The sequence below is a fragment of the Rhea americana genome, unplaced genomic scaffold (assembly GCF_003343005.1).
Source record: "Rhea americana isolate MKP2758 unplaced genomic scaffold, rheAme1 scaffold_177, whole genome shotgun sequence".
Taxonomy (NCBI): Eukaryota; Metazoa; Chordata; class Aves; order Rheiformes; family Rheidae; genus Rhea; species Rhea americana.
The window spans coordinates 763,133-778,483 of record NW_028185894.1 but is presented as its reverse complement, the minus strand read 5'-3'; the positions used below and the strand labels follow the sequence as shown (position 1 = coordinate 778,483).

Sequence of the window (15,351 nt, the reverse complement as noted above, 5' to 3'; positions counted from 1 at the left end):
GGCTGCCGGCTTCCTTTTTTTCTTTTTTTCCCCTCGAAAAAGAGGAAGCGGAGCTAGTTTTACCTCGGTGTGAGGGAACAATTGGCTTTTATAGCCCCTGCGACAGGGAAATGCATGTGCCGCAATGATTCAGTGCTCACGATATATTTGTTAGGAGCTGTACGAGCAGCCCTGAGAGACTTTCAATGTTTTCTTTACACAAATAGCTGGTCTTCCAGCTGCTGCTAACCCCAGCTATGTGCTGTCCTTGCGATGTTGAATTTGGGCCCTGTTGTGGCAGAGGMGCCACATCCGGAGCCACCGGCTTTAGCGGTGGTGGGTGGACTAGGACAGGCTTTGCTGTATCTTTACGTGAGCAGAATTGGGCTGTGGGTGCGCATGGGTAGGTATTTTCTGCTCCTGAGGCGCCAGGCAGCTGCGCAGTGCTTGAGGTGCAGGGGAGACCAGGCTCTTCTCCCAGCGTGCGGGTGCACCTGACCATCTGGGACTGCCTGCCACTTGCGGACCTGAGCTGTGGGCTGAGGACCCCATTCCTGTTATAAGCCTACCTGTTGCGGGAAGCTGTTTCTCATCCAACCCTCTCGTGCTCCATCACCAGATCATTCGGCTGTATGTTCTCTGAAACCTGGGAGTGCCTCTGACCTTTGAGGTGGCTGTGGCATTAAGAGCATCCTGGCTGGGAGACTGATTAAATAAGCTACCTCCCAGCGTTTGCCTTTTGATGTTACAAAACTCAAAGGCGTTCTGCTGCGGACAAGAGCATTAGTGTTTGGTTTGTTACAACAGCACCTCCTATGACCATGTGCTGGGAAAAATTTCCGAAGGTCTCTGACGTCACGGCCATTTGCTTTATGCTGCTTGGATACCAAAGAGTGCTTTTAACTCCTGGGGCACCGCATTATGACACTAAGCTGAAGTCGTGAACTCTGCTTCCCCTACCTCTGGTGCCCGTGAGGAAGAAGAGAGGATGGAGAGTGCCTTTCTTGCTGTTGTCCCTCAGCCTTTGTGTTGCTGATTGTCCCCTCCTGCTCATGTTTCTTTCATAGGCTTGAAGTGAAACCACCCAGAACTGACTGCCTTAATCAGGAGCCTTCTCTGCTAATGAAGGATTTCTATGATGACTTGTGGGGAGAAGGAATACTTACTGTTTCCCCCCCCTCCTTTTTATCAGTTTTAGTCCCTCAAATATATCTCACTTTAGGTTTACAGTTAGATTAGGACGCTCAGGGATCAAGCAGGGTTTTTTCAAGTCCTTTTCGGCATCTACTCTGGCCTGCTTGTTTCTGTTGCCTGATTAGCATACAGTTGCTTGGCATGGAGTGGCTTATCCTTCCTGCAGGCTGCCTGGTGATGCCTAGTACAGCATGTTACTATGCAGTTAATCAGTTGAGATAATCCTTGTAAACTGGTAACTGATATTCAGATTCTGAGCAGTGCTGCATTTCCAGGCTACTCTCCTCCCCCTTGCTAAGATTATTCTAGGCATCTCCCTTTAGACTAAAACTAAATTTAATCTTTCATTATTACATAATTCACTATTTTTAATTAGAATGAGCACTTCTGAAATGCTGGTAAATGTGTGTAATGTGACAAGTTTTTCTCATTTTTCTAATACTTTCCAACATTTGAGAAAGTATTAGAGCTTATTTGGGATCCAGTTCTCTTGCTTCCATTAAAGATGACGGCAGCAGTCTGAACTGTTAGAGCAGACTGGACTTTGCAGTTGCTTGTGAACCTGAATCTAACAGTTATGGTAGATTCCTCTGGAAACAGCTTTGAGGCCCAGTGCTACATGGAATAGGTGTCCTTCAGAGCAGACCCATAGTATGCTTGACTTGGACTAGGCTCTCACTTCACTGACAGTGTCACCTGTAATGCTGTGTGTGCAGTCCTAGTGCTGGGTCAGTTGACGGATGGGTTTCTCTTAAAATGTGGAAGAACATGTTTTAATCTTCATCCTGATTCATGGGCTTTTAGATGTTCTGAGTTATGTGTTTTAACACTGCCTGCCCTGTGCCTGGAACAACTGGAGTGACTTAAGTTTTCTGGCTGTGTGCATTGTAGGCATAATTTCACTGTAAAACACATGCCTCTGCAGCAGGGCTTGCCATCTGATTTCAGTGTTGGGCTCTTCCTTGCAAATGATGAAGGTTGAAGTTTTGCCCAGAAACACATGACTGCTCTGAAGGCTCAGTTTGATTTCATCTTTCTATTTGTGCTCTCTTGCAGTTAAAATCCTCCTCTTCTATGTGATATTCTACGGTTGCCTGGCAGGTATATTCATTGGGACCATCCAAGTGATGTTGCTCACTGTCAGTGAATTTGAGCCCAAATATCAGGATCGAGTGGCACCTCCAGGTAACTAAATAGGAGGCTCATGTTTGATTTGGTGCAAGCTGTGCTGGGGAGGCGGTTTGGTTACTCACCTCAAGAAGGAGGATGAAATAAGCATCTCATTGTGGCAACACATTTGTAGGGGGTGGGCATGTTCTCAGCCTTCTGTGTTAGAAGCACTGGGGCTTGAAGGCAGTCTTACTTGAATTAGAAGTTGCATCACATGGAATGTTCCTCCTGACTAAGAGGAACTTAAACCTGTGTTTTTCTGCTCTTTGCTTCCTTTCCCTAAACCAAAGCAATGGCCTGAGGCTCAGAAGCTTCAGCTGGGAATGAACTTCACAAARTTGTATTGTTTTCTGTTTGTAGCCTCTGTGTTCCCAATGGGTAAGTGAGAGGACTGTGATGAATACTAGCCTCATCCCTGAAACCCAAGTGACAGGGGAAGAAAGGGGACAATATGTATTCTGGATGTGTTAATTGAGTGGGTATTGGGTAACACTGAACTGTATTGTGTGATTTTTTTTAGAAGAAATTGCACTTACTAGTGGGTATTTCACTTGAATGTGTAATAGAGGCTTGAGGATGGGTCTGGTAGCCTCTGATGTACAACCTGTCTCTATTAGATGAAAGTCCCTAGTTAAAATGAAAATAAACACTTGAGTAATGTCTGTAGCCACTCTACCTTGGATAGGGGCAAATAGAGCAGCTAGCCATTGCCACAGGCTCCCAGCTCTGCCCGCCAGGCTGTGCTGCACTGTCTGATTTGATTCCCTCTGCAGCCAGCGGCTGCTCACACAGACCATGTGTGGGGGAGCTGCGCAACTGCGGCTTTCCCACATTACGAATGACCTTGAGGCTGCTTGGCACTGGGGATGGTAATGATCTGTCTCCAGTTGCTCTGTAAAACAGTTCAGAAGCTTTTAATAACAGTGGTATTTAAGTGACAATTGTAAGGCTGATGGCTTGTAGCCACAGAAGTTGGCTCTGGTGTCATACAGCGTCTTACAACCCTGCTGATGACAATGCTACGCTATGATTATTCACTGCTGTAGCAACATGGGGAATATTACCGTTATCAAATAGTGTTGTCAGCATAGTCATCTCTTTCAGATAAGCGGTTTTCTACCAGCACTACTTAAATGTGGAGCAGAGTGGGACTGCTCGGCTTGTGTGGTGTTTCTTAAATGTATGAGTGTAGCTGAGCTATCTTCAGTGCTGAAAGTGGCTGTTGCCACCTTTACGTTGGCCTCTAACACTTGCAGGAAAAACTAAATTGTCATTGATACTGACCAGAGCAGTTTGCTGCATCTGAACCRCTAACATGGCTAATGGTGCAGTAGCTGTTTTTAAATATCTTTTCCCTGCTGAAGTCCAGTGGTCTCACCAGATGTAAAATAGAGAAGGAAGCCCATGGATCTTGTGTCCTGTCCAGACAAACCTTGCTGTTTAGCCTGATGCCACATAATTACTCATTGTAGGTAAACAGTCAACTTTCTCTAAGTGTGCAAGTCTAATTTCAAAGCAACTCTGAAGTAAATTTTTCTAAAAATTAAGCCTGCAGAAGGTACTTAGTCATCTCTTAATTGCATATTGCACTAGCGTTTTTAAAAAATGGAACTGGATTTCAGGATTTAAGTGTACTGTAGAAATCAAAATGGAGGAAGAATGAAAAGATTGTCAAGGATCTTTTCAATTTGGAACAGGCTTTTGGGGCATCTAGTGAAATCACCAGAACAAAATCCAGCTCCTTGAATATATTGCAGTGAACTACACAATAAACAAGGGCTTTAAATTGAGCTGTGACAACAGCACTTGCATGTGCCTACAACTTAAATGAAGTAGTTACTTTGTAACAGCACAGAACCTTGCAGAACCTCATGCAATGACTGTTCCTACAGATGAGGACAAACTAGAGGTGAGATGTGGAGCTTGCCTCTTAACATTGGGTCAATTCCTCATCCTGTAGCACAGCAGCTGTGTTAGATGATGCATTAAAAGTAGCTTTTTAATATAGGCTTTCATCAAGACTGAGACTAACATTGTAGGGACTTACTATGCTGACAGTTTTGGGGAAGTCTGCAATCCCTATATTTCCCCACTGTGGGGGGGGGGGGGTTTGGCATGTGCTGCTAGAAAACCTGTCTTTTGTTTCTGTTCTAATGTTCTTCTTGTGCAAGTCAATTGTGTCAACTGAAAATGGTCAGCAAAGCAGGGAAACTAAACTGCAAGATTTGCAGGAGAATGTTGTAGGGATTCCTGTGCTATTCTTAAGTACAAGAAACTTAACAGAAGCTACAGGACATCTTATTGAGTACTACCGACATAGGTATAACATTGAAAGCCATAAAGGGCTATTTTTGTAGCCAGATGCCATTAATATGCTAACTTGTTCCTGCACTGCACACAACAGGAATGTTAGGCTCAGCTTGAGGGCAAGCTGAGTTTTGTACCTTTCCATGGTATGCATTTTTTTTCTCCTTTGTCCTGGGGTGGGGGAAGTGCAGTTTACCTCACTTTCTGGCTTTTACCATTGCAACAGCCCCTGCTCCTAGTAGTTCAATGTGTGCTGCAGGCTCAGACTCTGCTTTAAGCATAGGGCTTCTCCTGCTGTTATGGAGAGATGAGGATATTGCCTCTGTGTACTAGGTGGTTAAAAAATCCTACCCCCAATCTAAACTGGGCTGTATATTTCTGCCATCTTGTGGTGTTCACACTGTGAAATGCAGCATAACTTCACTATAGCTGGTGCAGGGGTGGGAGCTCACTGCTACACAAGACTTTCCTTAAATGGTGGCTGCAAGGGAAAATTCCTGCTCAAGTCTGGGGATTTCAAATGTCCCTGCTCTCCAAAAATGATTTGCGCTGGTGTGCCTGTGTAATGGAGAAGGCCACTCTGGTGCACGTTCCCAGCTTGGTTTATTTAGCTCAGACAGCAGCAGGGAGATGAAACAGAGGGCAGCAGGAAAGCCCCTGGGAGCATATGCCCCCACCCACAGTCATGCTTTTCTGCTTCTGCCTCTTCTCTTGGCACCCAAGTGTTAAAATCTCTGAAGCCAAGCTGCAGAGATACTATCTGCCCTCCAACCATGCAAATTCACTGCATCAGAAAACTTGCATCTTTTTTTTTTTTTCCTTCCCTCCAGGGGCAGGGTAGAAGGTGACTAGAAACCTGGAGGGATTTAGCATGGAGGCTTTTATCTAATTCTTGTTTAGTGGACTTGTGGGTGGGAGGGGTGGTGTATAAGTAGGAATAGTACAGTGGTTGCTACTGCTGTGTTGTCTGTGTTACCCCAGCAGTGTTCAGACTCAGAATGATGATTAAATGGTACTGGAAATTAGCACTGCATTATGAAGCAACAGTACTATGGACTTATGCAATGGTTCCTAATGACAAGCCTGACCTCCCACTTCTAATTTCTGCCCCTTCACTCAGGACTCTTCTTCTCTCTAAAGTTTTGTTCCTGCAGCTTAGAATGATGAAGTCCTATCTGGAAAACTTAGTTTTAAATGAAACTGAATAAAGCTAATGTGCGACAGTTTAAGTGGAACTGTATCCAGTGACTTGTCACAAAGTTTTCTTAAGCTAGCTTAATGTATCCCTAGAGTTAGAAAGCCATTATAAGGCAGTGCACAAGTGTAGACTCAAGGCATTATTCATCATATGTAAATAGTGTCAATGAAAATAGTAATTTTCTAGCAGGATACTTGGTCAATAGTTTCCTAATCCTTTATTTGATCCTTTCATGTGTGCAAGCCTTCATACATGACTAGTACATACCTAATAACCTGAGATGCAGAATTACAGCAAAAGAACATGATTGCAGGGGAGGAGAGAAGAATGTTGGACTCCTGGCTATGAAAATACTTAAGGCTTCATTTCTCCCCCCCTCCCCCCCAAGATTGCTCATGAATGGTTTCTCCATGTGCATGAGCCCCCAAAGAAGCTTATTTAGCCCTGTTTAACAAAACTTCAGATTCCTTTATGTGTCTACTAGCCCATGCTAGGTAGCACTGGAATGACTCAGCTTTAAAACAGCTTTCTCCTCACCTACTTGTTTTTAGTTCTAAGGGGGGATGAGAGTAGGTTTCTAAAAGGTTACAGAAGTTTCAGAAACATTAGTTCTTCCTTAGTCATATTTAATAATAATCTTTTTTTAAAGAGGGTTTTTTCCTTGATTGGGTTCTTCTGGTAACAATGTAGAAGACTTTGATTTGGATATAGGAAATACAGAAGATGGAATGGGGAAGAGAAGAATTATACCAAAGCACAGTTGAGTCTGGTTCATATAAGCACCTGTAAAAATAAATAAAAAAATAAAGCTCTGAGTTAGGGTAAAGGCAGCTGAGCTATTACCACAGACTGAGCCAGGCACCTGGCCAGGAATGACTGTTCTCCTTGCTGGCCCATTGACTGCTGGAGCAGTTGAATGGAAGTGCTGCTCTGCCAAGGCTTGCAAGATGGATGCTCTTCAGTTTGGAAGTTTGTGCAGGGGGCTGGCTTTTAACTGTACGTGTTATCCCTACCCCCTACATGAACTCCCAAACTGAACCCAGGAGGGGTAACTTTATTAGATGGCTTCCATAGTCTATTCCACAGTGGCCTTCATGTCACCTCTGCTGTGCCAGTCATGGCTGCCTTTACACATTGTTTTGGACAAGATAAAAAGGGTGGGGAGTTGCTTGGCAGTTATACTACTTTGCTCAGGACCACTAAAACTATCAGATAAAGTTTACAATATTTAAGGAAGCTTGGTCATGCTTGTTTTTATACACTTGAGTGATACACCTGTAACTTAAACTCTGGGGAAGACTGATCCATGATAGGCTGTGAGGCCTGCTGTCCCTGCAATACCAGACAGTCACTTTAACCATGAGCCTGCAGCTTCCTAGCTGAGTGGTAATGTAAGAAGAGCTTGGCAGGATAGAAGTCCTTTAATAAAACTGAACCCAGCATTTTTATTTCATGTATCTATAGATAGATGCATATATATATATATAAATATTAGTGAAGTAAGAACACAATCACATGAAAAGGGTTTGAAAGCGTTGGTAATTTTAAGGGGAAGACTGGATTCTGTTAGTGGAGAGTACTAAGTTGCTTCTAAACTTGCAGCTCTGAAGTGGCCAGCTTGTACTAAAAGGATATTTAAGAGAAGGTTAAAACTGCTTCCTGGAATAAAACTTGAAACCATCAGCTACTTGCTATATGTCTTGCTATCTTTGACTACTGGGAACTGTGTTTAGGGGAACAAAGCTAATCTTTGTCCTAGGTTACAAATTCCACCTCAGTAGGGAAGGGAGGCAGGGCTGGGGGGAGTGGTGAGCTGGCTTGAGGCAGGGCTAAGCAAAAACACTCAAGTGGCTTTGCAAAAATTGCTGGAGTCACAAGCTCCAGTGGGTTTTGGCCAGCCAGCTAAGCTGCTGGGGTTTTGCACTAGAAGAACTTGCTGGCAACAGGCCTTTTTCTGAAAGCTGTCAAAGCAAATGCTGTTCCCATACTCCTTTTTTTTTTTTTTTTTTTGCACATAGTTGGGTTTTTTTTTTTTTTTTTTTTTTTTTTTTTTTTTTTTTTCCCCTTTGTTCTTGCTAAAGTGAAGGTGACAAACTGAACAGAATTGAGACCATAGTAATTATGATGACAGCCACAAAAGCCACAGGAACTCCAGTTCTCATTACTTTAAACTTAAGTATTAGCCATGCATCAATGCATTCAATTAAAGTGTGACCTAAACATCATGCAAGAGCAACTATTTTTAGGTCCCATAATGATGATCACAGGGCTTGGCATTTTTCAATATCTGGAGGAATAACATGCATCTAGTTCCTTCTGCTCCCCTTGTGTTCTTTTTCTAGTCCTTCTTCTACAGTCTACGGCACAGCTAGTTATGCAGCCCAGAATCTAGGGCATCTCTCCTGTGTGCTTGTATTTACTGTGTACCTACTCAGAGATGTGCTTCTGATTAGAGAACTTAAAATGCTCTTTCTGTAATCAGACATACCAGACAGACTACAGAAAATAATCAGACTGTTGAATTTACTGAGTGAGAAAGTGTCTCCTGTCCTGCCTCCTGTAAGGGAGGCTACACAAAGGAAATGTGAATTGTAAAGAGCAGAGACCTTGCAGAGCTGTGAGAACCTCTGTTACCTTCTACGCAGCATGCAGGAGTTCAGGAACAGGCAGCTCTGATGTAGCCTATGTGTGTARGTGGTTTTTGGGGGTCACAGATGTAAACTTGCAGACTTTCAAGTCAAACTACTAGGGATAGGTAGGATAGTTTCTGTGGGAGTTCGTGCTGCGGCCTTACTAACATGCAGATGGCTCTTCACTTGGGGAGGAGACAGAATTGGGCAGATGACCTGCAGTTGAATGGTTTTCTTGAGGAAAAGCCTTGTCTCACAGCCTCCCTTCTAGGTTCTGTGATTTTTATCTACTCAGTGATAAAAACGTCATGACAAAGACTATAGAGTGCTGTTGGAGATGGGAGGTAAGACCTCTTCAGAACTTCACCTGTAGTGACTTTAAGTGGTTTTGTGTAGATTTTGAAGTCTGAAAGATACAGATGAGTGGACTATTTTATATCTTTGGCGTGCCAAGCACTGCCTGGAGGTTATACAAATTTCAGGTGTACTTAATACCATCTCCTTTATTTTGCTTTTCTTAGGACTGACTCAAGTTCCCCAGGTACAAAAGACAGAAATTTCCTTTGTTGTCGGTGATGCCAAGAGCTATGAGCCATATGTGAGGAACCTTGAGAAGTTTTTAAAGGACTACAGTGCTGATCAACAAACTGAAAACATAATATTTCAAGACTGTGGGGGTAAGTCTTGTTTCCCAGAGTTGAGGACTCTGTGTCACCTCCACCAAAAACTTAGTGTTAGTTGTGTTGTTCTGTGTCCTTTTATTGTAACCAATGGCATGTCGGTAAACTTTTAACTGTCAGGCTCTGCTTTCAGTCCTATGGCTGCTAATTAAATGATTAGTTTGGACAGACCAGACTTGGCCAGGGATGTACCTGGAAGCTTATCACAGAGGATACAAGGTAGAGAACTTCCAAATTTCACTTGGAGAAGCTTGCAAGTGACTCAAAAGCATGTGGCACTGCTCCTATATCATCTCTGAAAGCCGTGGGGGTTTTACTGACGACTTTGCTAAAACCTGTTTGGATCCTCTTGATGCAACGCATCATGGTTTGAATCAATTATATGTAACGGTGTGAAATGAGTCCTGTCACCCCACATGTATGCAAAATCTATGACTGGAGCCCGCTTGTAAATGCTGCCAAAAAGTCTCCTGAGGCAGTGCATTACGGATGCACTTGTTCTATTATGAATGCGCTTGTTCTCTTGTTGTCTGGAAGAATCCTCAGTTAAAAAACAAAATCTCTACAAACTTGCTTGTCTGTGGTCAGCCTGCACACCGGGAGGTGGTTGGGTGCAGATCTGTGGTGTCAGCCTCTAGAAACTGGTAACTATTTCCTCTGTGGACAGGTCGGCAATCCCACACAGTGAAGCATTAATGTTGCTGCTCCTGGCAAACAAAAGCTTTGTAAGGTCAGGTTGCAAACGGTTGTTTTTTCTCCTCCTCTCCCCCCATGGCAGATATACCTGCTGAATACAAAGACAGAGGACCATATAATGATATCCAAGGCCAGAAGAAGGTCTGCAAATTCAAACGTGAATGGCTGGAAAACTGTTCTGGAATAAATGATCAATCCTTTGGATACAAGGATGGCAAACCATGCATACTAGTCAAGCTCAACAGAATTCTTGGCTTCAAACCTAAGGCAAGTATCTCTTTCCTTTCTAATAGAAACTACTGATAAGGAGAAGGAGTTGGCTGCTGGCTTGCTGTGACACTGGAAAAGGCATTCAGTAACACCTGTTGCTAGAGAAAGATTAGTATTAAATATATTCTATAGAAGAGAAACTTTGATAGGGTTTGAATGAATGGCTTTGCAAAAACTTTTCATTAAAAAGCTATGGAAGGTGTGTACTGCAAATTGGTGATAATTAGCAGTGATCTTGCATAGTGCTAACTCCTGATTAGCTATCTGTTTACCCTGCTGAACATGCTAACTGAATTGCTTTAAGAAGATATTTCTCTAAATGATTAAAAAAWTTTTTTTTTTAACTTTGTATATGCTTCCATGTGATAGTACCAGACCAGTATCTGTAGTAAAATAAGTAAATTGTGTCATGCTTCGATCTGCTCCATTCTTTCCTCAGGCAAAGTTGCCTGCCTTGCTAAAACCGCTTAATTAAATGAAGTAGTGCTATATTAAGTGATATTAGACTGATACATAGTCTTGAAAGCATAAAGATATACTAGAAAGCATCTGAGAGTCCAGTGCAGATTCTATTGAAAGGTCAAGAGATTGTTAGGTCATTTAATGAGGCTTCTGACACACTGTGCTCTGTGCTGCACCTAATAGCATACTTGCACTAATTGCCAAAGGACATTATTCTGGACAGAAGCTGCTTTTACTTCCTCGACACATTTAAATACTAAACATTTCTCTCAATTGAATGACGGAGTACATGTTATTGAATAAGGCCTTGTGCAAAATATCCCACTCCATCTTCTGGGTGGAAAATAGTGCAAATGGTGTGCTAAGCACCCTTTGTCACCATCCATCAGTGTAGCCAAGAGGAAGGGGAAACATACTGTCTAGTTAGCATGTGTTGAGGAACATTTTTGTTCAAAGGGAGACTTTACTGTGCTGAGAGAACATACTTGAATTTTGGCTTGTTGGAGAGTAGAAACAGTTGACACATTTTAGCAGAAATTTACTGCTTGGTATGTGGTGGCTGTGGGATGACGTAAGATCTGCATATTTGATGGCCCAAAAGGAGATGGGTTGGGTGTCTACCTTCCTTTCTTTGCCCTATACAGGGCTCCAGACCAGTTTGGACAATAGGATATAGTCTTTCAGTTGGAAATGATGCGCATATCCAAGGCAGTGTTTCTTTCCCACATTCCGCACTCCAGGAGAGATCCTATAGCTGTTGTATTGGGCAAGGTGTTTGAAAAGCAGATATTGAGATTTGCTAGGATATGAAGCAAAACTACTTCTCTTGTTAGGAGACCAACATCTGAGTGGCTTCCCCAGCTTTCTTTAACATAGTTTAGAGCCTTTGGGTGTCAAAGTTCAGAAACATCAGAGTATGACTCCCATTCTTGCTCTTTGTTGTGCAGTTACAGTCCTAACTGTGCTTACGTGACACACGGGTGGCAAACAGCATGCCTCTTTCTGCCACTGCATGAGATTTGCATAAACAAAACCTACTCGCTAGCACACTGGAGTGAAACTCTTCCCCCATGACACCACAGAATGAAAAATAACCCTGAACTGCTTGCTTTGGTACTCACAACAGTAAAGCTGTAAGAACAGACAAAAAAAAACAGAAGTTCTGCTTGGGTTAACTTAAACTGCTTCTAGTTGCATTACGCTGCTTGTCTCTCCCAAGAACCACCACCAATAGCTGCAGCCCCCTGAAACTGTGCTAGAAGGGATTCCAGGTAACTGTATGTGTTTAGTATCACTGGGCTTTGCTTCTGCAAAGGTGCACCAGTCTGCAGAGAAGCATCCAGAGTGTAACATGCCTTGTTTTTTGGCTTTCTTCCAGGCTCCAGTAAATGAGAGCCTCCCTCCAGAGGTTATGGCAAAATACAACCCGTATCTCATCCCTGTCCACTGCAGTCCTAAGGTAAGTGAAACAAAGCAGAGTCAGCAAACTGCAGGGAAGAACTGGCTAAGTCCGTACCAAATTTTAGTTACCGGTCTCTGAGAACGAAATGCGTTTTAAAGCTTGAAGTGGAAATGCAGAAATGTTTCCATATATCTTTAAAACAGATTGTTACAGAGGGAAATCAACTTAAATCCATACTTATTAAGTGGCTCACAAGGCAGTATCTGTCAGTGGATGAAAATTCCAGTATATATAATGGTACTATGTGTTAGCTAAAAGCTGCTTTTCTGCTCCATTCTCCTTGTCTAGTGTACAGATGGAAAGGATTTTAAAATACGAGAGCTTCAGTCCTCTGCTTTTCTGCAGACAGCTGTGGTTCTTACTAATTTCCTCATTAGGAAGAGGAATAAGGCCAGTTTCTCAAAGCCCCACCAATGATGACAGTTAGCGCTGCCCTCACAGAGAGCATGAGAGGGAACAAACAGTAAAAGGTACCCTCAAAGGGAGCCCTGGTGCTTCCAGATGAGGTGGCTGAGAAACGGAAGTGGGTTTTCTTGATTGTTTTGTTTTTTTTTTAAGCCACAGACTGTCAGTGGCATGACAGGAAGTTGTGTGGTTGACCTTTTAACCCCCCCCCCAACACACACACACACATACACCCCCCCACACACATACACCCCATACCATCCACCTCGCTCTTCCTGGATGAGGTGTGCTGGGAGGCGCTTACTTGTAGCTGCAGGCTAGACAGGTCCTAAGTGTCCCATCTGCCGCAAAGACGTCCTCAGGCTGTCGTGATGAGGATTGGCAATGCCCAAAGAGAGCGGCTGGTCTGATGGAAAAGGATGATGCTAGGGAGATTCCTGCAAATTGCAGAGTTTGGATGATTTGGCTTTCATTGTTTCCCCCCCCCCCCCCCCCCCCCAAAGAGCCAAAATTTTCCTTATACGAACTTGCTCTTCGGTCCTCTTCTGTTCTCTAGAGAGAAGAAGATGCAGACAAAATAGGCACAGTGGAGTACTATGGGATGGGAGGCTTCGCTGGCTTTGCCCTACAGTACTACCCCTACTAYGGCAAGCTCCTCCAGCCGCGATACCTGCAGCCACTGGTGGCAGTGCAGTTCACTAACCTGACCTACGACATGGAAGTGCGTGTGGAATGCAAGGCCTACGGGCAGAACATCCAGTACAGTGACAAAGACCGCTTCCAGGGACGTTTTGATATTAAATTCGACATAAAAAGCAGCTGATTGTAAGCACAACTCTTCCCCCCCTCCCCCACTCCTCCTAGCCATTTAAAAAGGTTTAAAAAAAAACAAAAACAAAAAAGCAAATCTACTAGTCTTGAACAAACTGTCATACGTATGGGACCTACACGTAATCTATATGCTTTACACTAGCTTTCTGCATTTACTAGGTTAGAATGTAAACAAAGTGTAGCAATAGCAACAAATATTTATTCTACTGTAAATGACAAAAACAAAATTGAGCCTTGGGACATGCCCATTTTTACTGTAAATTATGATTCCATAACTGACTTGTAGTAAGCAGTGTTTCTGGCCCCTAAGTATTGCTGCCTTGTGTATTTTATTTAGTGTACAGTACTATAAGTGCATACTCTGGTCATTTTTCAAGCCATGTATTGTATCTGTTTTCTACTTCTTGTGAGCAAAGACTTTTGCTGTCCAAGGTGTAAATACTCAATGGGACTAGAACTGGCATGTTACTTTTAATTAATTATTTTTTTTTCCTTTTAAAACAAAGGCCCACCTGTGAGACTATATTTAACAGCACTCCATAAGGCTTCTGACTTCTCTGTGGTGATAGGGTATTTTATTTGGAGGGGTGGCAGGGGAAACTAACTTAAGTAAAAAGTTAAAGAAAATAGATGATTGATTGTGTACTGTGCTTCATAGCRAATGCTGTCTCTCTCTCTCTCTCTCTTTCCACCTTCTCCCTCATCCTCCGGTATGTTGTGTGAGAGATCTGGGTCAGACTTATCACTCTCCTTGGTGATAGGCATAACTCTGTGCTTTGTATATTTTCTTTTTTTTTCCTGCTGGAGGCATCGCACACTGTGGTGCTAATGTCTTTATTGAATGTTTTAACCATTTTCATGGTGGAAGAATTTTATATTTATGCAGTTGTACAATTTTATTTTTTCTGCAAGAAAGTGTAATGTATGAAATAAACCAAAGTCACATGTTTGAAAATAAATCTTTATTTTAAACTTTATAAAAGCAATGCAGAGCCCATAGAACGGTGTTAAATGTTGTCTAAAGTGCAAAACTCTATGTTCTAACATGTAGTAATAGCCAGGAGTACAGTGCTCTTGTTGATCTTGTATTTCAGTCAGGTTGAAACATTGGACAAATAAATGAATGAACACACAGTTTTGTGTCCGCTCCTTTTGCTTTGGGGGTGTCTAGAGGCTGTTAGTTGTCCAGAATCTTGAAAAAGTATTGCACCTATTTCAGAAACAAAAGACAGCTTTAGTACTTCCCCTGTCTGAGCTGGAAACAGATAAAACAAGCACTGGGTTTCGCATAAACTACTTGTGCCAACCTTGGACACATGAGTTAGTTACACATCAGTTCTAAAGAGCAGCTGGTGATCTCCTCTCCTCTCCCTTTGAGCTAAGTAACTAACTGATGCATTAAGCAGACTATTATGGCAAACTTGCATGTGATCACACTGCTCAGGAACCTAGCCTCACAGTGATGGTTAATACCTCGAGCTTTCACTGAAGTGCTCTGTCTGGAGGTACAAGCCATGTGTGCTAGAGTAGTAAGTTAATATAAAAATTGTTTATCGTCAGCATGGGTTGAAACATCCATTAGCAGTAAGTGCTGCAGGTTACAGAAGGGAGGAGAGAGAAAGTCACAGAAGAGAAGAAACAGTTTCACAGAGCATCTTGTTCTTTATTCCTGCTGGGCAAACAGCCCAGCTTAGGGAGCAGACTACACCTGACAGGGCTGCTCAAAGACCTGACAAAACTTGGCAGATAGCTTCCTGCAGGAGTCATGATCACTTCCTGCTGTCTGAAGCAGATTACCAGAGAGCAGTTCTGCGTGCAGAGTAAGAAAAGGTTGCTCGCCTAGAGCATGCTGCTTGACAAAGAGCCTTCCAAATCAAAACGCCACATACTGGAAGAGAAATCTGCTAAACTTACTTACTGCTGCCTACTGGATGGAAAAGCATGGCTAATGTACACCATAGCATTCAGCATAGCATTTGACTGTTTCGCTCTACTTAACCAAGGCACATGAGGCAGCTGAAGTCTCACCTTCATTTTTTTTCTTTGCTTTTTTTTTTTTTGGGGGGG

The 15,351-nt window shown here is 42.9% G+C and overlaps 2 protein-coding genes across 2 annotated transcripts in view; one reads left to right on the top strand and one right to left on the bottom strand.

The window, feature by feature from the left end:
• ATP1B1 (ATPase Na+/K+ transporting subunit beta 1) overlaps window positions 1-14,418 on the top strand; it is a 15,033-nt gene extending 615 nt beyond the window's left edge. The window contains exons 2-6 of the mRNA XM_085301455.1: window positions 2,230-2,358; window positions 9,000-9,155; window positions 9,937-10,121; window positions 11,965-12,045; window positions 13,010-14,418. Coding sequence (XP_085157581.1) covers window positions 2,230-2,358; window positions 9,000-9,155; window positions 9,937-10,121; window positions 11,965-12,045; window positions 13,010-13,276 — 818 coding nt within the window. The 3' untranslated portion in view covers window positions 13,277-14,418. The remainder of the gene's footprint in view (window positions 1-2,229; window positions 2,359-8,999; window positions 9,156-9,936; window positions 10,122-11,964; window positions 12,046-13,009) is intronic.
• NME7 (NME/NM23 family member 7) overlaps window positions 14,232-15,351 on the bottom strand; it is a 94,370-nt gene continuing 93,250 nt past the window's right edge. The window contains exon 12 of the mRNA XM_085301454.1: window positions 14,232-14,494. Coding sequence (XP_085157580.1) covers window positions 14,462-14,494 — 33 coding nt within the window. The 3' untranslated portion in view covers window positions 14,232-14,461. The remainder of the gene's footprint in view (window positions 14,495-15,351) is intronic.